Source organism: Vulpes vulpes, chromosome 2 (assembly GCF_048418805.1).
Source record: "Vulpes vulpes isolate BD-2025 chromosome 2, VulVul3, whole genome shotgun sequence".
Taxonomy (NCBI): domain Eukaryota; kingdom Metazoa; phylum Chordata; class Mammalia; order Carnivora; family Canidae; genus Vulpes; species Vulpes vulpes.
In genome coordinates, this window is record NC_132781.1 from 120,349,561 (window position 1) to 120,371,206 (window position 21,646).

Consider the following 21,646-nt stretch of genomic DNA (forward strand, 5'->3'; position numbering starts at 1 on the left):
TGGGAGAGGTTGAAACTGCAGTTAGGTTAGGTATTAAACCCCTGTTTGTTGACTTTGTTTAGCATAAGTGACTCCATTTTGGCCTTTGTTTTTCTTTTTTTAATGATTTTATTTATTTATTCATGAGACACAGAGACAGGCCAGAGACATAGTTAGAGGGAGAAGTAGGCTCCCTGTGAGGAGCCCAATGTGGGACTTGATCCCAGGACCCAGGGATCATGACCTGATCCAAAGGCAGCTGCTCAACCACTGAGCCACCCAGGTGCCCTACTGGTTTTCTTTTTAACATAAAGGATTGAATATTTGCCTTTTTTCTTATTAGTTTGTATTTCGTTATGCATTCAGTGAACCAACTCCTCAGGAGTTCGATCAATCACTAAATTCCCAGCTTCAACGTGGATGGAACTGGAGGGTATTATGTGGAGTGAAGTAAGTCAATCGGAGAAGGACAAACATTATATGTTCTCATTCATTTGGGAAATATAAATAATAGTGAAAGGGAATATAAGGAAAGGGAGAATAAATGTGTGGGAAATATCAGAAAGGGAGACAGAACATAAAGACTCCTAACTCTGGGAAATGAACTAGGGGTGGTGGAAGGGGAGGAGGGCGGGGGGGTGGGGGTGAATGGGTGACGGGCACTGAGGGGGGCACTTGATGGGATGAGCACTGGGTGTTATTCTGTATGTTGGTAAATTGAACACCAATAAAAAATAAATTTATTATAAAAAAAAATTTCTCATACCAGAGATTTAAAAAAATCACTAAATTCCATGGATAACTTGTACCTTTAGTAGCTGGCTGTAGCACAACTGCTAATCTAGACCATGGGGGACTGTGTGGCCATACAGAAATCAAAGGTTCTCTCCATCCCTCATCTTTTCATTCTTTCTCTTCTTAAACCACATGTTTCTCTGAGCCAGGGCCAATCTAGCAAATTCTGCTTCACTAACAAAGTTCTGAGTACCCAGTTTCAACATGGAGAGAAATAGAGGTTAATTAGGCTGATTCATCAAGATTAGAAAAAAAATCCTGGGGAGTATGATAGCTATTAAATAAACTGAGTATTTCAGGATCAGCTGGCCATGAGTACTACCAAAATTTCAAGGAAAAAATAATTACAATCTTATAAAAACACTTCCAAAGAATAGAAAATAAAGAACACTCTATAATTTGTTTAGCATAACTGATATCAAGGAAGGAAAATTAAAAGTCAATTATCACTACTTGGCATAAATTAAAGGGAGAAAAATCTCACAATTGTCTTAATAGATACAGAAGAGGCATTTGTTAAAATTCTGTTTACTATGGAATAAGAATCTCCTTAAGCTAGGAAGAGAAGGACATTTCCTAAGTCTTTAAATGATATGAGGCGGCTGGGTGGCTCATTTGGTTAAGGGTCTGTCTTGATTTCGGCTAGGTCATGATCTCAGGGTTTTGAGGTTGAGCCCCATACAGGGCTCTGTGCTGGGCTTGGAGCCAGCTTGAGATCTCTCTCTCTCCCTCTTTCCCTCCCAGGTGCCCCTAAATTGGGTCTTAATTTAAAAATGAACTCCAAGGGACACCTGGGTGGCTCAGCAGTTGAGCATCTGCCTTCAGCTCAAGGCCTGATCCCAGGATCCTAGATCAAGTCCCTCCTCAGGCTCCCTGCAAGGAGTTATATTCCTCTGTTTCATGTCTGCCTCTCTCTCTGTGTCTCTCATGAATAAATACATTAATAATAATAATAAATCAACTCCAAACTAATATATGATTTAACTGTCCAAAATAAATATAACAAACAACTTTCAAAGCTTTTAATGAAAAATATAAGTAAATATATTGTAAGCCTCAGGGGTCGAAATAATTTTTTTAAATAATTTTTTATTTTGACCATAGAATAAAAGATTAATAAATTTGACCGTATTAAAATCAAGGTCTCTGATTCATCAATAGATGAATCTTTTTACATCTTAAGGATGTAAAAAGGACTAGACCTGAGAATGTAATGTACAGCATGTGACTATAGTTAATAATACTGTATAGTACATTTAAAAGTTGCTAAGAGAGTAGATCCTAAAATTTCTTATCATTAGAAAAAAATTATAACTATGTGTAGTGGTGGATGATAACTAGACTTATTGTGGTGATCATTTCATAATATATACAATATTGGATCATTATGATGTATACTTGAAACTAATATGTTATATGTCAATCAAATCTCAATAAAAATAAAAGATATGAAAAGGTACAAACCAGGAGAAGATACAATACACATGCTGACAATATCAGGAATATGTAAAGAACTCCTACAAAAGAATATAAACAAAAATGATAATAGAAAAAAGGTAAAAGACATTTCTTTTTTAAAGTATTTTTATTTATTTATTTGAGAGAGACAGCATGAACAGGGTGAGGGGCAGCAGGAGAAGCAGACTCTCTCCTGAGCAGGGCGCCTGATGTGGGACTCCATCCTGGGACCCCAGGATCGTGGCTTGAGCCAAAGGCAGATGCTCAACTGACTGAGCCACCCAGGTTCCTCTGAAGAGACATTTCATAGAAGAAACAAATATAACCAGAAGACATATGAAGAGATGTTCTTCACTATAATCAGAAAAATGCAGATTAAAACCAGGAGAGGATAGATTTTTTTTTACATGCCACTGTTTAAAAACTTAAAAACCTGACAATACCAAATACCAAATGTTGAAAAGGACATGGACAAGAGATCCAGTGGGTTTTATATATTGCAAGTGAGTATGAAAATCAGTGCAACTACTTTGGAAAATAGTCAGGCATTCATTATTACTCCTAGATAAATACTTGAGAGTTTCAGAATTTCTCTTCCTAGTTATATACCCAAAAGAAACTCTTGCACATTTACATCAAGGAGTATATATAAGAATCTTTATAATGATAGTATGCACAAGAGCAAACAAATATCAGAAAACAATCCATATGCCCATCAATTGAGTGAATAAACAGTGGTATACTCACAAACAGAATGTTTTACAGTAGTTAAAATAAATAAATTACAGTAATACAACATTATTGGATTTTAACAATAAAGTGGGGGGAAAAGTACCAAAGTATTACATACAGTATTTTACCCTTACTGTAAATTTTAAAACAACTAGATGAAAAAAATATATATGGGGGGAGTAAGATATAATACAATAAAAGCTTATTCAAAAGAGCAAAAATTAAAAAAAAAAAAAAAAAAAAAAAAAAAGAGCAAAAACTAAAGTACATAGAATGGAGGATGATGATTACCTTCGTTTGGTGGAGGCGGGGACAGGTATGAGGGACCATGAATATGGTTAAATATAGTTTATTACCAAGTCCCTAGCATTTGGGGGAGGTGCTTTGTTCACAAATTCTTATTGCTATCTAGATTTACAACTAGAGAGACAAATACCTATAGGTAGATAGATGATATTGGATACATAAGTAAATGAATAATGTAGGTCATATATGGACTAATGATGGCAGTTTATTATAATCCAATTCTGTCAACCTGAGTTCCAAAAAGACCTTAAAAAAAGCAGCATATGTGATAGAACATAAAGCACATGGAATTACCAATGATGCATTCCTGCTAAAAATGTTTAACTTCTGGGGCAGCTGGGTGGCTCAGTGGTTGAGTGTCTGCCTTCAGCTCAGGCTGCGATCCCAGGGTCCTAGGATCGAGTCCGGCATCGGGCTCTCTGGAAGGAGCCTGCTTCTCCCTCTGCCTTTCTGTGTGTCTCTAATGAATAACTAAAATAAAGTCTTAAAAAAAAAAAAAAAAACGTTTAGGGCAGTCCGGGTGGCTCAGTGGTTTAGTGCCATCTTCGGCCCAGGGCGTGATCCTGGAGACCCGGGATCGAGTCCCGCGTCGGGCTCCCCGCATGGAGCCTGCTTCTCCCTCTGCCTGTGCCTCTGCTTCTCTTTCTCTCTCTGTGTGTCTCTCATGAATAAATAAATTAAATCTTTAAAAAAAAAAAAGTTTAACCTCAACCCAGCCTTCTCTCAAGGAGCCAAAGCCCAGGAATCCAGGGGCCTTTCTGCATTAAAGAGGACAGGAATGGAACCATGGCGGTCTCCATATTTGGAACTGAAGACCAGTTCTGTTGTGCAGCTTCTTCATTATCCAATGGGCACCAGAGTCTGAGAATATTCCTATGTCTGGTGCTAAGGAGACAGGGAAGGCTTTTTGTGGACATCTCCAAGAACCTAGACTGGGAACCCAGAGTGCTGGTTATAGAAGAGTTGAAAGGCAGAAAGGAGCCTTTACTCTGAATCACTAAAGAGCCATTTGCTTTTCAGCAGCAAAGAAAGTACACAGAAGGTTGCCTTAGTTAATGTCTCCAACAGTCCAAGTGGCTGAGGAGAACCTAGTGAAAAGACTTCAAACTGGAGTAAAAATACTCATAATATTATAAGACAACCATCAGGCTTCCCTTTGGCAGAAATAGTATTGTTTCTGGGGATATCCTCCCACATCCTGAAAGTGTAGGATTGTTAAAAAGTGTTAAGTTTCTACAAAACTATTTACTGACCTGAGAAGTTTTTTATCTCAAGGTGCAGATTTTTTTTTAAGGTGCAGATTAAAAGCTAGTAATACCAAGTATGCTGAACTAGTTTTGGAAAAACCATTAAGCTTGGTGCAATGAACCAAGCATCAGTTGCCCAGCATCAACCTTAAAAAGGTAGGCCAGGACACAGGAAGATACTAGTCTACCTTTTAAACATCATTAACAGCCTGTATTTAAGTGTTGGGATTAGGAGGGAGCTAAGAACACTTTGGACAGTGTATTTCATGAGGCAGGCCACAGACTTGGAAGATAGTTCTGACACTGAAATAATTAACTTTCTAAAAAGATTCTCAGCAAAGACTTCTGGGCCATTCCAAATGAATCTAGAGACATCAGAGAGACCAGAGAGCTACACACTTAAATGGTGATCAAGTTGGAAATGCAGGCTCTGGGAAAAGGGATACCTTCTGAACTTGAGCAAAAAAAACTGTGATTTTTTTTTGTTAAGATGGATGAATGGATGGATGGATGGATGGATTTATTTATTTATTTATTTATTTATTTATTTATTTCAGAGAGCTCTGAGTGTATAAGCATGAGCCAGGGGAGAAGCAGAAGGGAAGGAGGAGGGGCCAAGAATCTCAAGGAGATCTCAGAGGAGCAGCTCAGAGCCCAACACAGCCCAACATGATCACAATCCTGTGATCCTGACCTGAGCCAAAATGAAGAGTTGGTCACCCAACTCACTGAGCCACTCAGGCATCCCTAGTATTTTATCTACACAATTACTTCCTGAAAATAATATCACCCTTCTTTAGAGCTCTGAGCCAGAACAAAGAGAAACTATTTTTCTTTCTAATTCAGCAACTTGGGGATATTTTCTTGTTCAAGCAAGAAAATAGGCAAGTTTGACACTCTATTGTCAGATATGGTTCTTCTGAGGTATCCCATATACTAAACAGCTTGGTATCTCATTAAAGCTAGACAAGGAATGAATTTCTAGCTACAACATCACTGTAGCATTGCAAGATGCAGACCACCGGGTCCTGAAAGTAAGTAAACCAAAAGGCATAGGAGAAAAGATTTTTCAAAGTTGAGGGTTAAATTTTTATGTGAAAGTGAAATCTAAAATAAAAGTAGGTTGGGAATCCCTGGGTGGCACAGCGGTTTAGCGCCTGCCTTTGGCCCAGGGCGTGATCCTGGAGACCCGGGATCGAATCTCACGTCGGGCTCCCGGCATGGAGCCTGCTTCTCTCTCCACCTGTGTCTCTGCCTCTCTCTCTCTCTCTGTGTGACTATAATAAATAAATAAAAATTAAAAAAATAAATAAATAAAATAAAGGTAGGTGTCAAAAAATGGATTTAACCAATTTTAATATTAGAGATAACCATCTCACCACCCACACACAAATAAATGGTAACTCTGTTGAGCTGATGGATGTGTTAACTAACCTAATTGTGGTAATCATTTCACAGGATACACATATGTCAAATCATCACATTGTATATCTCAACTTACACAATGTTATTTGTTAATTATATCTCAATAAAACTAGGGGAAAGTAAAGAAATACCATGGACCAATTTAAAGAATATAAAAAAAAATCCCACAATACAAAAACAAAACACAATTAAGGAAAAGAGTTCCTTAAATTCAAAGATTCTCTTACTGATTTTACACACACATAAAATTTGGATTCTGCTTTTTCATTTAAAACTTTATTATAGAGGGATGCCTGGGTGGCTCAGTGGTTGACACCTGCCTTTGGCTCAGTGCGTGATCCCAGGGCTCTGGGATCGAGTCCCACATTGGGCTCCCTGAAGGGAGACTGCTTTTCCCTCTACTTATGTCTCTGCCTCTCTATGTCTCTCATGAGTAAATAAATAAAATCTTAAAAAATAAATAAATTTTATTCTAGAATATCACTCTTTTAACTTGCTTTAAAACAAGCATCTAAACCATGAGATCCCTGAGGACAGAAACCAGATGTCATTAATGTCTGAATACCCTTTTACACTATAAATGGTGTTGATTAAATATTTTATTTAGGTAAATAATGATATAAAACTCAAATTTCTTTAAATACATTATTTCAAATTACTACATTTTTTTCTGTAGTACAAATCTGAAATGATACAAATTGTACCCAAATATCAAACCATGAATTAACCAAATTGAGTGGAATAAAGTTCTCCTGACTTAGATTTCTATCTTTCTTACCTGCCTGTTTCTATTGAAGGTATTCTAAACCTTTGCTGGACAATGTGTAGAAAGGTCTGCCTGCAACAGGGCTGAGACAATCTCACAGGTGCTAGGCAGGGGCCTGTGGACTCTGAGGAGGTCCACTTCCTGCTGGGAGCCAGTTCTATTCTCTATTTTGGTTTAATTCAGGTCTGCTTCACTAAGGCCCACTAAGCAGCTACTGACCACTTAAGTATGAATTTTATAGAACAGGGGAGCCTGGGTGGCTTAGTCAGTTTGGCAGCCAACTCTTGATTTTGGCTCCAGTCATGATCTCAGTGTTCTGGAATTTGAGCCCTGTGTAAGGCTTCTTGCTCAGTGGGGAATCTGCTTGAGGATTCTCTCTCCCTTTCCCTTTGTTCTTCCCCATATCCTGCACCTCCGCACACGTGCTTTCTCTAAAAGAAATAAATCTAAAAAAATTAGGCCTTACCAAGTGTAAAGTTTCCTATATTTATATGATTTTCTACTTATACTTTTAGAAATCTGTACATTCCCAAAATATTTTGGGCCTCAGTAACACATTGCTTCAAATCTTAATTTTATTTTATTTTATTTTTTTTTCAAATCTTAATTTTAAAAGCTGTTCTATTATCTTCTATGTCTTGTAAGTACCCTTTATCTGTTGTACACTTGTGCATACTTATTAAGATATAAAATACACTTGCAAGTTAAAAAAAGAACATATGTACATATAAGTAACTTAAAGTAGAAAAATGGTTTTCTTTTATTTATTTTTAAAGATTTTATTTATTCATTTGAGAGAAAGCAAGCACAAGCAGGGGGGAACAGCAGAGGGAGAGGGAGAAGCAGACTCCCCAGTGAACAGGGGGCCTGATATAGGGCTCGATCCCAGGACCCTGGGATCACGACCTGAATAGAAGGCAGATGCTTAACTGACTGCCCTCCCAGATGCCCTGAAAAATAATTTTCTTTTAAAGAAAAAGCAAGTGGAAGACCAGACATTGCTCTTGAGCACATGAAGCACAGCACTGAGCCTCCTTTCCCCCAGATGTCTGCCACAATCATCATGTGTTAACGTCTCATCTCTCTGACCCTCTTGTTTCTGGCACTGTGGCTAGAGTTACCACAGAGACTTTATGGATAGCAAGAAGCCAAAGGAAACTGGAGATTCCACAGAAGATTCCCAACGGTGATAGACACATATGGTGTGTACTGTTAGCCTGCTTGTTTCAGTTTCACAGGCTTCTTAAGAACACTTTTTATTGTGAGAAATTCTGCAGGTCTTGGAGTAGCAAAGAATAATGAGGCTTACTTTAGTTGTAACAAGAATGACCCTCTGTATATCATATGACCAAAGAACAGGTATTTGTCTATCTCCAATTCTGTGAGGATCAGATCAACTCTGTTTTGTTTTTGTTTTTGTTTTCTGGGTTTTTTTTCAATGCTTATACACATACATATGATATGGTTTAGTACAATTGCTTATGTTTAATTGCCTTATAAAGTCACACAGTCATCGGTAAAATTCCCTGATTGTCAATACCAAATTTAGAAGGTTCAAACATTGTAAAAGAATGACAAAGAGTTATATACCTTGAGATAAATTTCAGGATGGGTCAGCTCTAGCTTTATTCACTGTGGAGTGAGTGCAAGTACTAAGTTCTGTCTAGTTCTACCTGAGAGGAAAGCACTACATCTATGAATACCTACCACTAAACAATGAGCAAAGGTTCCTTTGGCTTTAGCACTCTGTGTTCCCCTGGAAGGGTTTCTGACTAGTGGTGGCAGAGAGGACAATGAATAACCCAAAATGCATCAACAGCCCCATCCCAATAATCAATCTCTCAATATAAAGCCCAGCAGAGGAGGAAGCTCTTTGGGATGGAAGAAGAAGGTAAGTTGGTACAGATGAAGGCTGTGCCACTCCCAAGCCCTGATGCTATAGGCCACACCTAACTAATAATGCAGAATATGGGGTCATATTTGAAAATGAATTTCACTATTTTAAGGATAGAGCATCTTGAACTGAAAAAAAAATCACTAAATTCTATCCTGAAATTAATAATATACCATACGTTAACTAAAGTTTAAATAAAACCCAAAACAAGATGCTTTCTGAATATACATATCTAAATATATATATATATATATAAACATAGATATAGCACAGATATATATCTAACATATATCTAAATAGAGATATCATAGATATATCTAAGTATATATGTAAAATAAAATAAAGGGCAGCCCTGATGGCCCAGCAGTTTAGTGCCTGCCTTCAGCCAGGGGGCCTGATCCTGGAGACCCGGGATCTCGTTCCACGTCCGGCTCCCTGCATGGAGCCTGCTTCTCCCTCTGCCTGTGTCTCTGCCTCTCTCTCTCTGTCATGAATAAATAAATAAAATATTTTTAAAATAAAAAATATTTTATATATTCATTTTATATATAATATATAATCCTGCATTTACATATACTTATGTAGAGCATCTTGAGAAAATGCAGGATGCTTATTCTGAAATTTTAACTCAAGAATGTAGAAGCTACACCAGCATGTGGGTATATTGTTCTTTTAAAAATCTGGATGCGTATTTGGGGTTTCAAGCACCACACAAAAGCTCTTTAAAAACTTTAATTGCCTAGTATAATGAACGTATTAGGCAGAGGTTTAAAGAGACCTACATCTTAAATGGGCTAAGTCATCATTTATGACCATCTTCAAGAAACATGGTTAACTCTTTCTGGTGATAGGAGATTAAACATGAAATCAAACAGTTTTACTCACAACAGATAACCAACTAAGTTGCTTTACATGTACAGGTCTATACAAAAGCTGTGATATAACTATATTGACCATTTCAGATCAGGGTTATAGGCCACCTGCTCACTATGTATATCCTACCAAACATAAAAGCAGCCATCTTTCTATTTTAAGACAATTATGGGCATAAATCATATGATGCAATATAGAAGTTCTTCTGTACAGTTTAGAGTAGAAGAAAGGAAGACAAAAAATTCCCATGAAATAAAAAATAATTCCACACTGGTCCAGTACTCCATGAAACCAGAGATAAACTGTAGTTCTCTAGGCATTTACTTGGATCCAGTTCACCAAGACACTTCAGTATGCTTCAAACTGGTTCATCATCATTCTCCTACTATATTCATAAGCCAAAAATAGTGACCCATTGGCAGGGAATGCTCGAATCATAGTAGCTGTCAGCCCAGAATATAAAGCTGCTGTTCCTTCATTTTTCACCACACTTAGAAGCGTTCCCAGAAACCCAGCCTGTTTTCCAGATATGGAAAGAACCTGAATTCTGGATTTGATACAATCCACTGGGTATATGACAAGCCAAAGACAAATTCCAGCAATTCCACCACTTAACATCAAAGGGACAGGGCCTAGTTCATCTTTTGATCTCCCGGAGGCAAAAAATGACCGACTCAGTTCATAGCCACAGAAGAAGAAGAAATAGCCTGGTACTTCCTGAAGTAGAGTGCTCGAAAGTCCGTGGTAGAAGCCCAAGGGGCCTTCCTTTCTAAGGATACTCTTCACGACGGACCAGATTGTATTTTGGCTTTTTGCTATTTTCCCTGACATCTCCATTTCGTACATAGTCTGTAGCCGGCACTTCACAAGCTCAGTGGGACACAGGGCCAGCGCGGCAAACGCGGAGGCGAAGGAACCCGCAGCTGCCATCTGCAGATCGGTCAGCTTCTCCTGCTCGTCCAATCCCACCACCTTCCTCACGAGCTGTTGGCAGAAGCCATAGCACATGAAGAGGACAGAGTTCTCGGCGACGTAGGCCATCAGCGCGGGGCCGGTTCCCTTGTAGAAGCCCCGAAAGCCCACTTGGGAGTACGTTTTCAGGCAGCAGTCCACGAGGCCCTTGTACAGGCCGGGGAACGTCTGCATCTTCACTTTCACTGTGTCGAAAGGCTGCCCGGTCAGGACACACGCCGTGCCCCCAACGGCACCCGCGGTGAGGTCGATGGCGGCTTGGATGGCAGGGTTGGACTTCATGGCGCGGGCCTCTGTGGGAGGCCACCCTGGCGCTCAGGGCGGGTGGCTCACGCCCAGCCGCGCACTCTCGGCTCTGCTCTCCCTGCTCTGCCCGAGAAGCCGCTTAACCCCAGGCGAGGCCTCGGGCCACCCTCCCCGCGCACTGAAATAACCCCCGCCCCGCCCCCGGCCGGCGGGCTCGCGCCAGGCCCTCCCGCGCGCCCCGCGGCCCGCCGCTCTCGGCCCGGCCACCCGCCGCCGCAGCCGCCGCCGCCCGGGGCCCTCGCCGCCCGCCCGCGACGCAGGCTAACGCCACACCTCCCCCGCCCCTTCCTTACGTAGGTTCCACCCTGGAGCCCGACCCCGGGCTTGAACTCAAGGGTCCATGGCTTAACCGACTGAGCGCTCAGGCGCCGCGTAAGTACACACTTTTCAGGAGTTTATGACACAGCGATGGAAACCTATTCGATAAATTCTTGCAATGACGGCGAGACTAGACGCGGCTGTTAACCAGCGGGGGGGAAAGAAGAGCTTCCCTTTCCGGCTAGACCCCCCGCCTGAAGTCAAAGGGTCAAATCTACAGAAACAAAGGTTTGAATTAGGGAAGACAAACTACCGGGGTTGGGGGGCAGGTTACATTACAATTGATGACTGCTTTTGATCAGAAAACCTTTAATGTCTCCAGGACAGGATTGGTAGCCCTCGCCGCGCCTCTCTGGGTCTTGCTCTTCCCTCTCCCGGGGAGGGGCGGGGGGAGGAGAAGTCAGAGGCGGGCGGATCCGCTCCGCCCTGCCCGCGGAGCTGGGTGGGGAATGGTTATTTTCGTGGGAACAACGCCAAAGATCTGCGGCTGGAGTCCTGACAACTGGTGGCTCTGAGTCCTCATCATTTCTAGAGATAGGACGCGGCGCTTGACAACTGACTTGGGAAACGGGTATTGATACACTGGGAAGAAAGTTGATACAAAGGAGCTGTGTGGCTCCAGGGCTCTCTACTGGCGGTAAATCCCTGAAGAGCCAGAGCCTCCAGCAGCAGCAGAAGATCAGGATATAAAGAGAGAGAGAGAGAGAGAGAGAGAGAGAGAGAGAAAGATCAGGATATAAATAAATGACAACAGGCCAAGCTTCCAAGGCAAGATGGGCTTTTGGACTTTAGCTTGAGGATACCGCTGTCAGGACACACTTTTCCCTCCCAGATAGGTGCTCATCATCCTCAGCGTTAGAATGAATTCTCTTGAGGTTTACACTCCTAAGGACCAGTCGGTGTTGGACAGACGGAGGTAGGGCCTCTCCAAAATGGATGACCTAAGACTAATAGGTGGGGTCACCCTTCCCCCAGATGTCACCTCGGTAAGTTCCTAAAACTCATCAAGTCACAAACAACTCACGACCTACCGAGACCCCCCTAAAAAAACACCTGAATCAGCCAAAAACAAGAACATGCACCCTGTCTCACCTTATCACATAAAACCACATGTCCCTAACCACCCCATTTTTTCCCCCTTAACTTGCACAGGCATGAAAAAACACACCCCCTTCCCCTCCTGGGCGCGACTTCCCTGACTCAGGCCTCCTCTCCGAGTCATGGAACCTCACCCGGGAGCGCTCCCTATTAAAGCACTCTCAGATCTACCGCCTGGCTCTGCTGTCTTTAATTTTCTCCACAATCATTAAAAAAACAAACAACAAAAAAAAAACCTAACAGTCAGTATTTTACTTCAGGGGTAAAAATGAAATGGAGAGGGGGCAGGAAGTAGGCTAAAACGATTCCCTCTTCGGAAAACTTTCCTTGTCAGATTATCTTCAGGTGTCAATGAATAGATAAAAGTGAGGCACTGTAAAGCAGATGATGTGTGAATAGCTTGCCAACAGGTAGACTTCCTTGTATTAGAGAGTGATCTGGCCTTTTCTTTGGAGAATGCCCAAATGTCAGTACTTGATTTCTTTTCGCTGGACCACATGGTTTTTTCAGAGAATAATATTCAAATCTTAACTCTGTGTTGTGTGTCTGTGTGAGATGTATGCCTTGGATATTGATTTAATGAGAGCAAGAATGGGAAAAAAGGGGTGACATTACCACAGTATATACATTCTCAGATAATTTTTTTGTTGCCATACACTTCCTTATCTGTGCCTGTTTTTTCTGAGTTTGAGCCTTCTTTGGTTCAATTTACCTAAAAAGTATACTTTCCATCTGTGGGCTGGGGAAGGAAGAGTCATCCAAGGGAGGGCTAGGAATCCTGGACATCCCACAACTCTGAATATACTTTAATAAATCCCATATGTCCAGCTGCATAGCTTTCTCCCTTCCTTGGAAACTTCTGCCTGCAAACACTGAGCTTCCCACAGGTTCTGTATCAAGTGGCTTTGTCTCTATTTGTATACTACTGCCTTTTAGACATTTAGCATGTAACTTTCTTTGATCTTTGAATTAATTTATGTCCTTCCTCTGCTTTGGCCTTCTGAAAAGGCCATTCACTGTCTCATCACTTACTCTTTTGACCTTGAGGCTTTTTTGTTATCTTGGTAAACTTTTTGACAGAGAAACTATGTGAGAACACTCCGCTTTTTTTACACTGGAAAAAGATTTTAAAATTCTTCATGTGAAAAAATAAAATAAAATAATAAAATAAAATAAAATAAAATAAAATAAAATAAAATAAAATTCTTCATGTGAGAACACTCTGCCTTTTTACACTAGAAAAATATTTTTAAATTCTTTTTTTTAAGTAAACTCTACCTCTAACTGGGGCTAGACCTTACAAGCCCAAGATCAAGGGTTGCATGCTCTCCTGGCTTCAACAGCCAAATTCCCTGAGGGATTTTTTTGTTGTTTTGATATTACCCCCAAGGAAGAAGGGGGGAAAGAGCGTATTTTAATATTTATTGTGGAGATCCTATCAAGTTATCTAGACGTGCTTTCAAGATTTCAATGACCACTGATTGTCAATTAATTAGATCTGGTTCATTGTTCATTATTTTAAAAAACACGTACTGAGTTTATACAAACACAAGATATACAGTAAACTGCAATAAATCAACTGCTTTTGCATTAAGTTCATATATACGTTTTCGAGAAGCCAAATTAGTGATCCAAGCCAGGGATCACAAGGGCATTAATAGGGAAATGGTCTATACCTTCATTGAATTGCCAGGTATAGTTGCATAACTAGTAGAGACAGAGATCAAGTGCCATGAATTTTTTTTTAAGATTTTATTTATTTATTCATGAGAGACAGAGAGAGAGAGGCAGAGACACAGGCAGAGGGAGAAGCAGGCTCCATGCAGGGAGCCCGATGTGGGACTCGATCCTGGGTCTCTAGGATCACACCCTGAGCCAAAGGCAGACACTTTAACTGCTGAGCCACCTAGACGTCCCAAGTGCCATGAATTAAACTAAACTGCTGGATTTGGAGAGAACAAATTCCAGCATATATTATATCACTGCCCACATAATAGGTAAGCAACTGCAACCATTTTTTTATTCTAACCAAAATGATGATGCTTCTGTTTTAAATTTAAGCAGTCTTCCCAAGCATACACATCAGATAATAATGGCAAGGAATTTCCAGCTTCCCTTTGAAGACCATTACTCTTGACAAAATAAATGCCCAAATCACACGCTCCCTAGCAGTTATTAGATTGAATAGCTAGATAGGATTACCAGAGAAAGTGGAGTGTGAGCTAAGGCCTGAATGACAAAAAGCCAAACAAGAGAGTATCTGAGACTGTTCCAGGAAAAGGGAACTGTACACGCTAAATAAAGCTCTTGTGGTGAAAGAGAAATTGGCATTTGAAGTACAGATAAAAGTCCAGTATGGCTGCTGTGTAGTGAGTAGTCTTTCCAGTCTATATTTTCACATAGAATTCTTACTGGGTAATAAAAGATAAGAACCAGAGTTTGATCTCCAAATTAAAAATGTCAGGCTTTATGACACTGGGAACTGAATATAAAGATCTCATTCACCTAGTCTGTAGATACAATGAAAATTGGATATTGATATGTTTATTACAGCATTTGGTATAATGAAAAAATTTAGAGATGTGTGGGTGGCAGCAGTTGAGCGTCTGCCTTCGGCTCAGGGCATGATCCCAGAGTCCCAGGATCAAGCCCCAAGCTGGGCTCCCTGCATGAAGCCTGCTTTTCCCTCTGCCTGTGTCTCTGCCTCTCTCTCTGTGTGTCTCTCATGAATAAATAAATAAATAAAATATTTAAAAAAAACTTTTTTTAAATGAATAACCTGAATGACCAGCAATAAGGGAGTGGATAAAATGTTTTTTAAAAACCTGTATCATAACAGAAGCAGTAAATCTACATATACTGATAAGGATACTTATATATTTGAGTCATAAATTTTATGGTAGTGTCTACAAAAAAAATCATATATACGTTTTCTTTATAAAACTACATAAATATACATAACTAATTGTACACCAAATAAAGGCCTGGAATGATATATCTCAAAATGTTAAGTTTACAAAGTTGGTGTGAAAGGGACTTTACCTTTTGTCTTTTGTACTATCCTGCACTGGAGCCACTTGGGTGGCTCAGTCTGTTAAGGGTCTGCATTTGGCTCAGGTCATGATCCCAGGGTCCTAGGATTGAGCGCCAGGTCTAGCTCTCTGCCCAGTGGGATGTCTGCTTCTCCTTCTGCCCCTCCCCGCTCATGGTCTCTCTCTCAAATAAATAAAATATTTTTTAAAAAAATCTGCAGTGTTTAATATTGAGAACTGTACCCTGACTATATACCATACTCATTAGCCAAGGGAACTGTGAGAAAAGTGCATCCTTTTGATAACACAGGACTTTAAAAGGGAAATGGATCTCTATCTTCTTAAGTTTCTCTTTTGAAGTTTGCCAAAGAGATTAATTACTCTTCCGGATTTCTAAATACAAAGCCAAGTTATAAAAAAAATCAAGTAAAAGACAAAATTATAGTAGTTAGCTGAGTCAGTTTATGCTACAGATATAAACAGATATGCTGCAGAAGTAAACTGTCCTCTGTTGTAATTAGATTTTTTCATTTTCATTTGAAATCAGCCACTTAAAATGGATTTTTTAATACTTTTCTTCTTGATCATTTTTTAATTCAAATAATTATTTAATCCCTGTTATGTTCAGACACTAGTAAATAGGCAATAATAGATTGCTTTTACTGTTAATTTACTGTATTTCAGGCATTGTTCTAAGTCCTTTATTTGTATCAACTAGATATACATAGTATTATCACAATGTTATTTAATGATGAGAATACTAAGAAAAAACAGATTAAGTTACTGGCCCAAGAGCACACAACTAATAGGTCACTGAGCTAGCATACAAATCCAGGTACTGCATCTTTTGACCTTGCAATCTTAATCTCTTTACTATTCTTTAGTAAGTTTACAGTAACAAGCCAAACTGCCCACTCTCAGTGAACTTACAGCCTAGTAAGCCTACTAGGATGAGCCATAGGTAGTTTACACTTTGGTATGACAAATGCTTAAGACTATTTTAGAGTACATGAGATTTTAATAGACACTAAATGTTTAGTTCAGTAGTTCATATCCAGTGTTGGTACTGTATGGCACAATAAGTATTTGTGGAATGACAGGGAAACACTGAGTAGAGGCAAAGCCGTAACTGAGTTGCTCTAGATGGAGATCAAGACAGCCTTGCTAAAGTTAGTAATATTTAGTTTGAGAACTGAAGGTTAAGTAGGACTTGACCAAATAGTATGTCTTTTAGATAGTGACGTAAAATAAGTGAGAGAATGTGGTGAGATGAGGGTGAAAAGGTAATTTAAACACTCACAATCTGTCTTTTTAAAAATATAAACTTAGTTTTGGGGTACCTGGGTGGCTCAGTCAGTTAAGTGTCTGCTTTTGGCTCAGGTCATGATCCCAGAGTTCTGAGACTGAGCCCTGCATCAGGCTCCCTGCTCTGAAGGAAGCCTGCTTCTCTTTATCCCTGCCACTCCCCATGCTTATGCCATCAAATAAATAAATAAATAAAATCTTTAAAATATATATACTTATAAACTTAATCCTGAAAGCAGTGGTGTAACATTAAAGGGTTTTAAGAAGGGGAATGACATGATCAAATATATCCTAGGGAGATCACTTTGGTGACCAAGTCAAAAAACTAAATTGGATAAGAAAAAAAAAAGTTTGTACACATACTCACAACCAGTTAGAGAGCTACTGCCATTTGCTAGGCAAGAGATAATAATGACTTGAACTAGGGCAGTGTCAGGGGATGAAGTAGTGATTTAAAGCGCTTTTTAGGAAGTAGACTCAGTAGTCCATGGGTGAGTGGTCAAAGTTATGGCTTATGCTTCTAGCTTCATTAACTGGAATGTGTAGTAGGGCCATATATTTTCACTTAAGTCATAATACAAGGAGGTAGAGCAGGTTTTTAAAGGAGGAACTGAGTTCCATTTTGAACAAGAGTTGAGTTGCCTGAGGGATACTTACAAGGGTTTCCAATACACAGGTGAATATACTAAATCTAAACATTGATGGGATCAGGCTGAGAAACAAGGATTTGAGAATCAGCATAGTGCTAGTAACTGAAAGTAGTCCCACAATCACTAGACGATTTTGCTACTGTATGCAGCATCTCTCCTTCCTATATAGATGAACTCAGCCTTCACTGGTGTTGACACCTTCACAAGAATAAGTTATTTTGATAAATAACTCACTGTAAAAGGTAAATATAGTGGGAGCTTTTCAGGTATCGATGCTGTTAAGTGTAGCAAGATACTAAAGGTACTAAAACAGAATTTATTACCTACCATCCTAAAATACTAAGAAAACTTGCTTCTTCTTGTTTGCAAAAATCAAGAAATAATCCAAAGTTTGGATACTGGGAGAAACCTTAAGCCTCTATATTCTGTACTGAAATCTGAAAAGTATGACAACATTTTGGTAAAAGAGAAATGAGGAGATAATCTGAGAGAAAAATTAGTCTTGTGAGATCTCCAAACATTAGCATGTATGATTTTAGACTTGAGAGGTCTGGACAATTTTAACATTTCACCATTGCTGTTTCTTATCAAATACAACTAAATCAGATGTTTGCTTCATGAGGCCAATTTTCAAGCTAACTTTGACTCCTCCCCCGTCAGAAGTGAACTGCAAAATGCAACTCTGCATTTTGTAAAATTTTTGTTTTCACAAATAGCTCGTGCCAAGGCATTACATTAGAATCTTAAGAACATATGAAAAATTTTAAAGAAACTTTGAAATATCCCACTATAGTGATGACTTCCTTTTGAACAATTTTGACTAACATGGACATATCACCTGAGTTCTGTACATACTATAATTGCAGGAATGGAAGTTGAAAATATTTAGAAATGCAATCAATCCAAAACAATGGGTTGATTACGTGAACAGTACGGGATGGAAGAGCCTTTGCTTTGTTTCTACTATTTTAACAAGATGAGTGTAGTGCTTAAAAAAAAAAAAGATAAAAATAGACCTTCATGTACAAAAGTTAGGATAGTTTAGTAAGGTTCTGTACGTAGTATTTTCTTAACCTACATATGAAACAGGTGGGTTGGAAAGTTAACATAAAGCAAAGACAGATTTCCCAATCTTTTTGACCCTACTGTGTTTTCTTAAAACTCAACATAACTTCTTTCCCTACAAAACAGGATCAAATCAGTCATTAAACCCCACCAAGAGACCACCTCACCAGAGGACCTGATACCCACTACCCCTTAAAGAGCAAGACACATCATGAGGTGAAAATTAGTTGCTTTTATTGTTAAAACAACTTTTTGAAATGATTTATAACCCTACATACAAAAGAATGCTTTGAATACCTGGGAAAATAGCTACTACTTCATGGGAAAACATGCAAACCAACATCACTGCCTGCACACTAGACTCTGCTTACTGATTTCTGATGGCATCACGGAGAAGGAACAGCCACTCTGGCAAATGGAGAAACAGCAGCAAAATCCTTCAGTAAAGTTTTAATTACTAAGGTTACACTGTTCGTTCCACTGAGCCTACAATTTTCCTACAATCACTTATCTGTCTATACATTCTTACTTTCTACAGGATAAACAGCAAAGTGGTTCTGACAAACAAGATAGCAATTCACATATTTGTAAGACAAATACAGTAAATAACAGTGAAGAAAATGAGAACTACTGCAGTTATATCTAGTCCAGGTGTGATGAAGCCAAGATTCTTCTTTCAATGCTGAGCAGTCTAAGGAATGAAATTAAATACGAGAGCTCTTTTCACTTCTCCAGGAGTGATTCTAGCTCTTCCTGCAAAGAGCTGAGCTGCTCCTTTTCTCGGTCTTCCTTCTGTTTGAGTTCATCCAGCACGGCCTGAAATCTATTCTTGAGAGCCAGGTTTTCGACTTTCATAATGAGATCCTCCTGCCGTTTTGCCCTATCCTGGGTCTCTTGGAGTTTGCCTTTCATATTATCAATCTGTTTCTGAATTCCCATAACCAGTTGATTGGTCCCCTCATTTTCTTGGTGCTGTTCATCTGATTCATTCAGCTTCTCCTGTAGCTGTCTTTCCAGATCTTCCTCAGTGTCAATGATGTTTATATCTTCTTCATCTTGATGCTGCGTCTCATCTTCATCTTCACTGCTGCTACTGAGGTCGTTGAATATCTCCCGAAGCTCATCATGTTCTAATGAGTCATGGCCCTGCCTGTGACCAGACATTCCTGGAGAAGATATATCAAGGCCTTGATTTTCTGTTTCTTTTGTTTCATCTTCGGCAATTATCTCCCAACGAGTACTCACAGCTTCAGCATCTGTACTTAGCAACCGCTTCACTTCCTTCTCCACATCTGGAGATTCAATATACTTCTTCTTTGCTGTCTTCCGGAACCTTCTCTTTCTGACATTTTTTAGAGGCAGAGTAATTCCATGGTTCCATATAAACTTCTTCTCTTTGTCCTTATCCTTTTTCTTACTTGCTTTGGGATCAGCAGTAGCAACTGGTTCCTCCACAGGAGGATAGAGATCACCATCAACTGTGGAGACAAGCATCTGACATATATCAGCTGTCTTGTAAAAAGTTTTTTTATCAATGGTTTTCAGGCTTTCCATAACACAAGGCAGATCTACCAATTTGGAAGCCAATGGAACCCGGTCCACTCTGACGATTCCGTGACGTCCATCAGGGTGTAACTCAATTGTCAGTCTGTCCTTCAGATTGACATGACCAGACTGTACTGCCCGTCTCACAGTAGAGGCATATTCCGGAGGTAGCCGTAAAATAAACTGGCTCTCCAGTTCGTGAGGAGCATCATCTTTGCTCTTACTCATCTTTTCTTCTTTGAGACTCACTTCTCAACCACCACTTGTTGCACTTTAAGTTCCAGCTACTGACAACAGGTGGAGACCAGTTTGTTATGAACTGAAATCCTTAATTACAAAAAGTTTTAAGGAGAACAGGAGCTAAGCGTCTACTGTGAATTAAGGCCCAAGTCTTTATAAGTCTGCTGTGATTGAAATACCAGTCGTTAGGGACACTAATCAATTAAGTCCATTTAAAACTATTAGCTGCAATTCAAGTTCCAACCTCTAGATGCCGCTGCCGGACAATGCAGACCGAGCTACCTAGCAGGAAAGCAAATGGCGGCTTCTGCGAAATGATTTTCGACACAAAAAGTAAGGCCCAGCAGACACTCCCATTTTACACTCTCTCCCGAAAAAAAGGTATTCAAAAAGCAGAACGCAGTGAGCTTTCTTCGCCTTGGGTACTTACAATCCAGTGATGATTATAAACCCAGCTTCTCCGGATAGGAGCGAGCGGAAGAGGCAGCCACTCCGAGCAAGACGGCCAGGAGCCGAGCGTCTCCTTCTTTATTCCTTTGTTCTTCCCAGGTCTTAGGAAAGTGATCCGCTACCGATTATCAACGAAAGGCCGACGGCGGGCAGTGCGAAATCTCGCCGAGATCCGCAGCTCGCAGCGCCAGACTCGGCAGCTCCACAGCTCGGCGGATCTCAGTCCGGAGCTGCAGACCTAGCGGAGAAGAAAGCACTACGTCACACCGCGGGGCGGCTATGAGTGACAGCACGATTAAAGCGGAAGTCCGGGCTGCCCCAGCGCGCGCAGGCGCAATTACATTATCCCGGGACTTGTCCTCTCGCGATGATTTGACTTTACGCGAGAAAACGATAAATGTTTCATAAAGAGCTGTTGGTTTGAAAATATTTACAGACAAACATTGCAGCGAAGACATGGGCCCTCGTGTTCACCTTTCCCGCTCCGCTAAGCCGGAACATTTATTGGTCGCAGTGGTCCGGTTATCTCCTAGGCTTCTGAGTGATTTCCGGAAACAGGGCGTCCGTGCAGAAATCGTCTTTGCCTTTTGGAACATCTCGGATGCTCCCCACGGTATATCCATTCTGGAGCAGATACAAGAATTATAGTTAACTATAATTGTTATATATATATATATATATATATATATATATATATATATATATATATATATATAACAGTCGATTTTAAACTACTCAAATCAGTGGAGTGAGAAGGACATGTTGACCACTATATATCATTCTAAGTATATGTTTTGTTAATTATGGAAAATGCCTGGAGGGGACCCATGCCTTAGGGACTCTTTCTTTTTTGAAAAACCACAAGGGTACATGGGTTATTCCTCTTTTTAATATGTTTGACGTAGATATAAATGTAAACAAAGAAGCGAGTGTTCTTCTGGAGGCATATATTCGTTTAGAACATAGTTGTCTGACAAACGGTCTGATTGAAGTAGAATAAAATTGAAGTATTACTCCCTGTCACGCATTTGCCTGTACTTTTTAAGTTAGGAATTTTTTTTTTTTTTCATTCCACATCTACTCTTTTGAAACTGTTTTCTGCTTGTCACTTCTACGGGTAGTGAGGTACTCATTTGCATGTTTTGTAGTGTTTAGGCCTAAATATGTAACAGTTTCCACTTGCTCCTATT

At 39.9% G+C, this 21,646-nt stretch overlaps 3 protein-coding genes across 4 annotated transcripts in view; 1 reads left to right on the top strand and 2 right to left on the bottom strand.

Annotated features, from left to right (window-relative positions):
* Positions 1-9,823: 9,823 nt before the first annotated feature.
* On the bottom strand, positions 9,824-10,729 carry LOC112907587 (mitochondrial ornithine transporter 1-like). The gene has a single exon (XM_025982835.2). It carries the CDS (start codon positions 10,727-10,729, stop codon positions 9,824-9,826), a length of 906 nt encoding a protein of 301 aa, XP_025838620.2.
* Positions 10,730-18,433: 7,704 nt separating this feature from the next.
* On the bottom strand, positions 18,434-20,287 carry TAF7 (TATA-box binding protein associated factor 7). Its single transcript, XM_026017979.2, has one exon. The coding sequence runs from the start codon at positions 19,992-19,994 to the stop codon at positions 18,945-18,947; it is 1,050 nt and encodes a 349-aa protein (XP_025873764.1). The 5' UTR covers positions 19,995-20,287; the 3' UTR covers positions 18,434-18,944.
* A 510-nt stretch (positions 20,288-20,797) lies between these two features.
* The window catches only part of LOC112934395 (protocadherin gamma-C4), a 186,454-nt gene continuing 185,605 nt past the window's right edge, over positions 20,798-21,646 (top strand). For both annotated transcript variants that reach the window (XM_072749813.1, XM_026017954.2), the window contains exon 1: positions 20,798-21,069. The gene's annotated coding sequence lies outside the window, so the exon portion shown is untranslated. The remainder of the gene's footprint in view (positions 21,070-21,646) is intronic.

What these genes read in the sequence shown, in the direction of transcription:
- LOC112907587 (XM_025982835.2), bottom strand. Translation starts at nt 10,729, where the DNA reads ATGAAGTCCAACCCTGCCATCCAAGCCGCCATCGACCTCACCGCGGGT.
- TAF7 (XM_026017979.2), bottom strand. Translation starts at nt 19,994, where the DNA reads ATGAGTAAGAGCAAAGATGATGCTCCTCACGAACTGGAGAGCCAGTTT.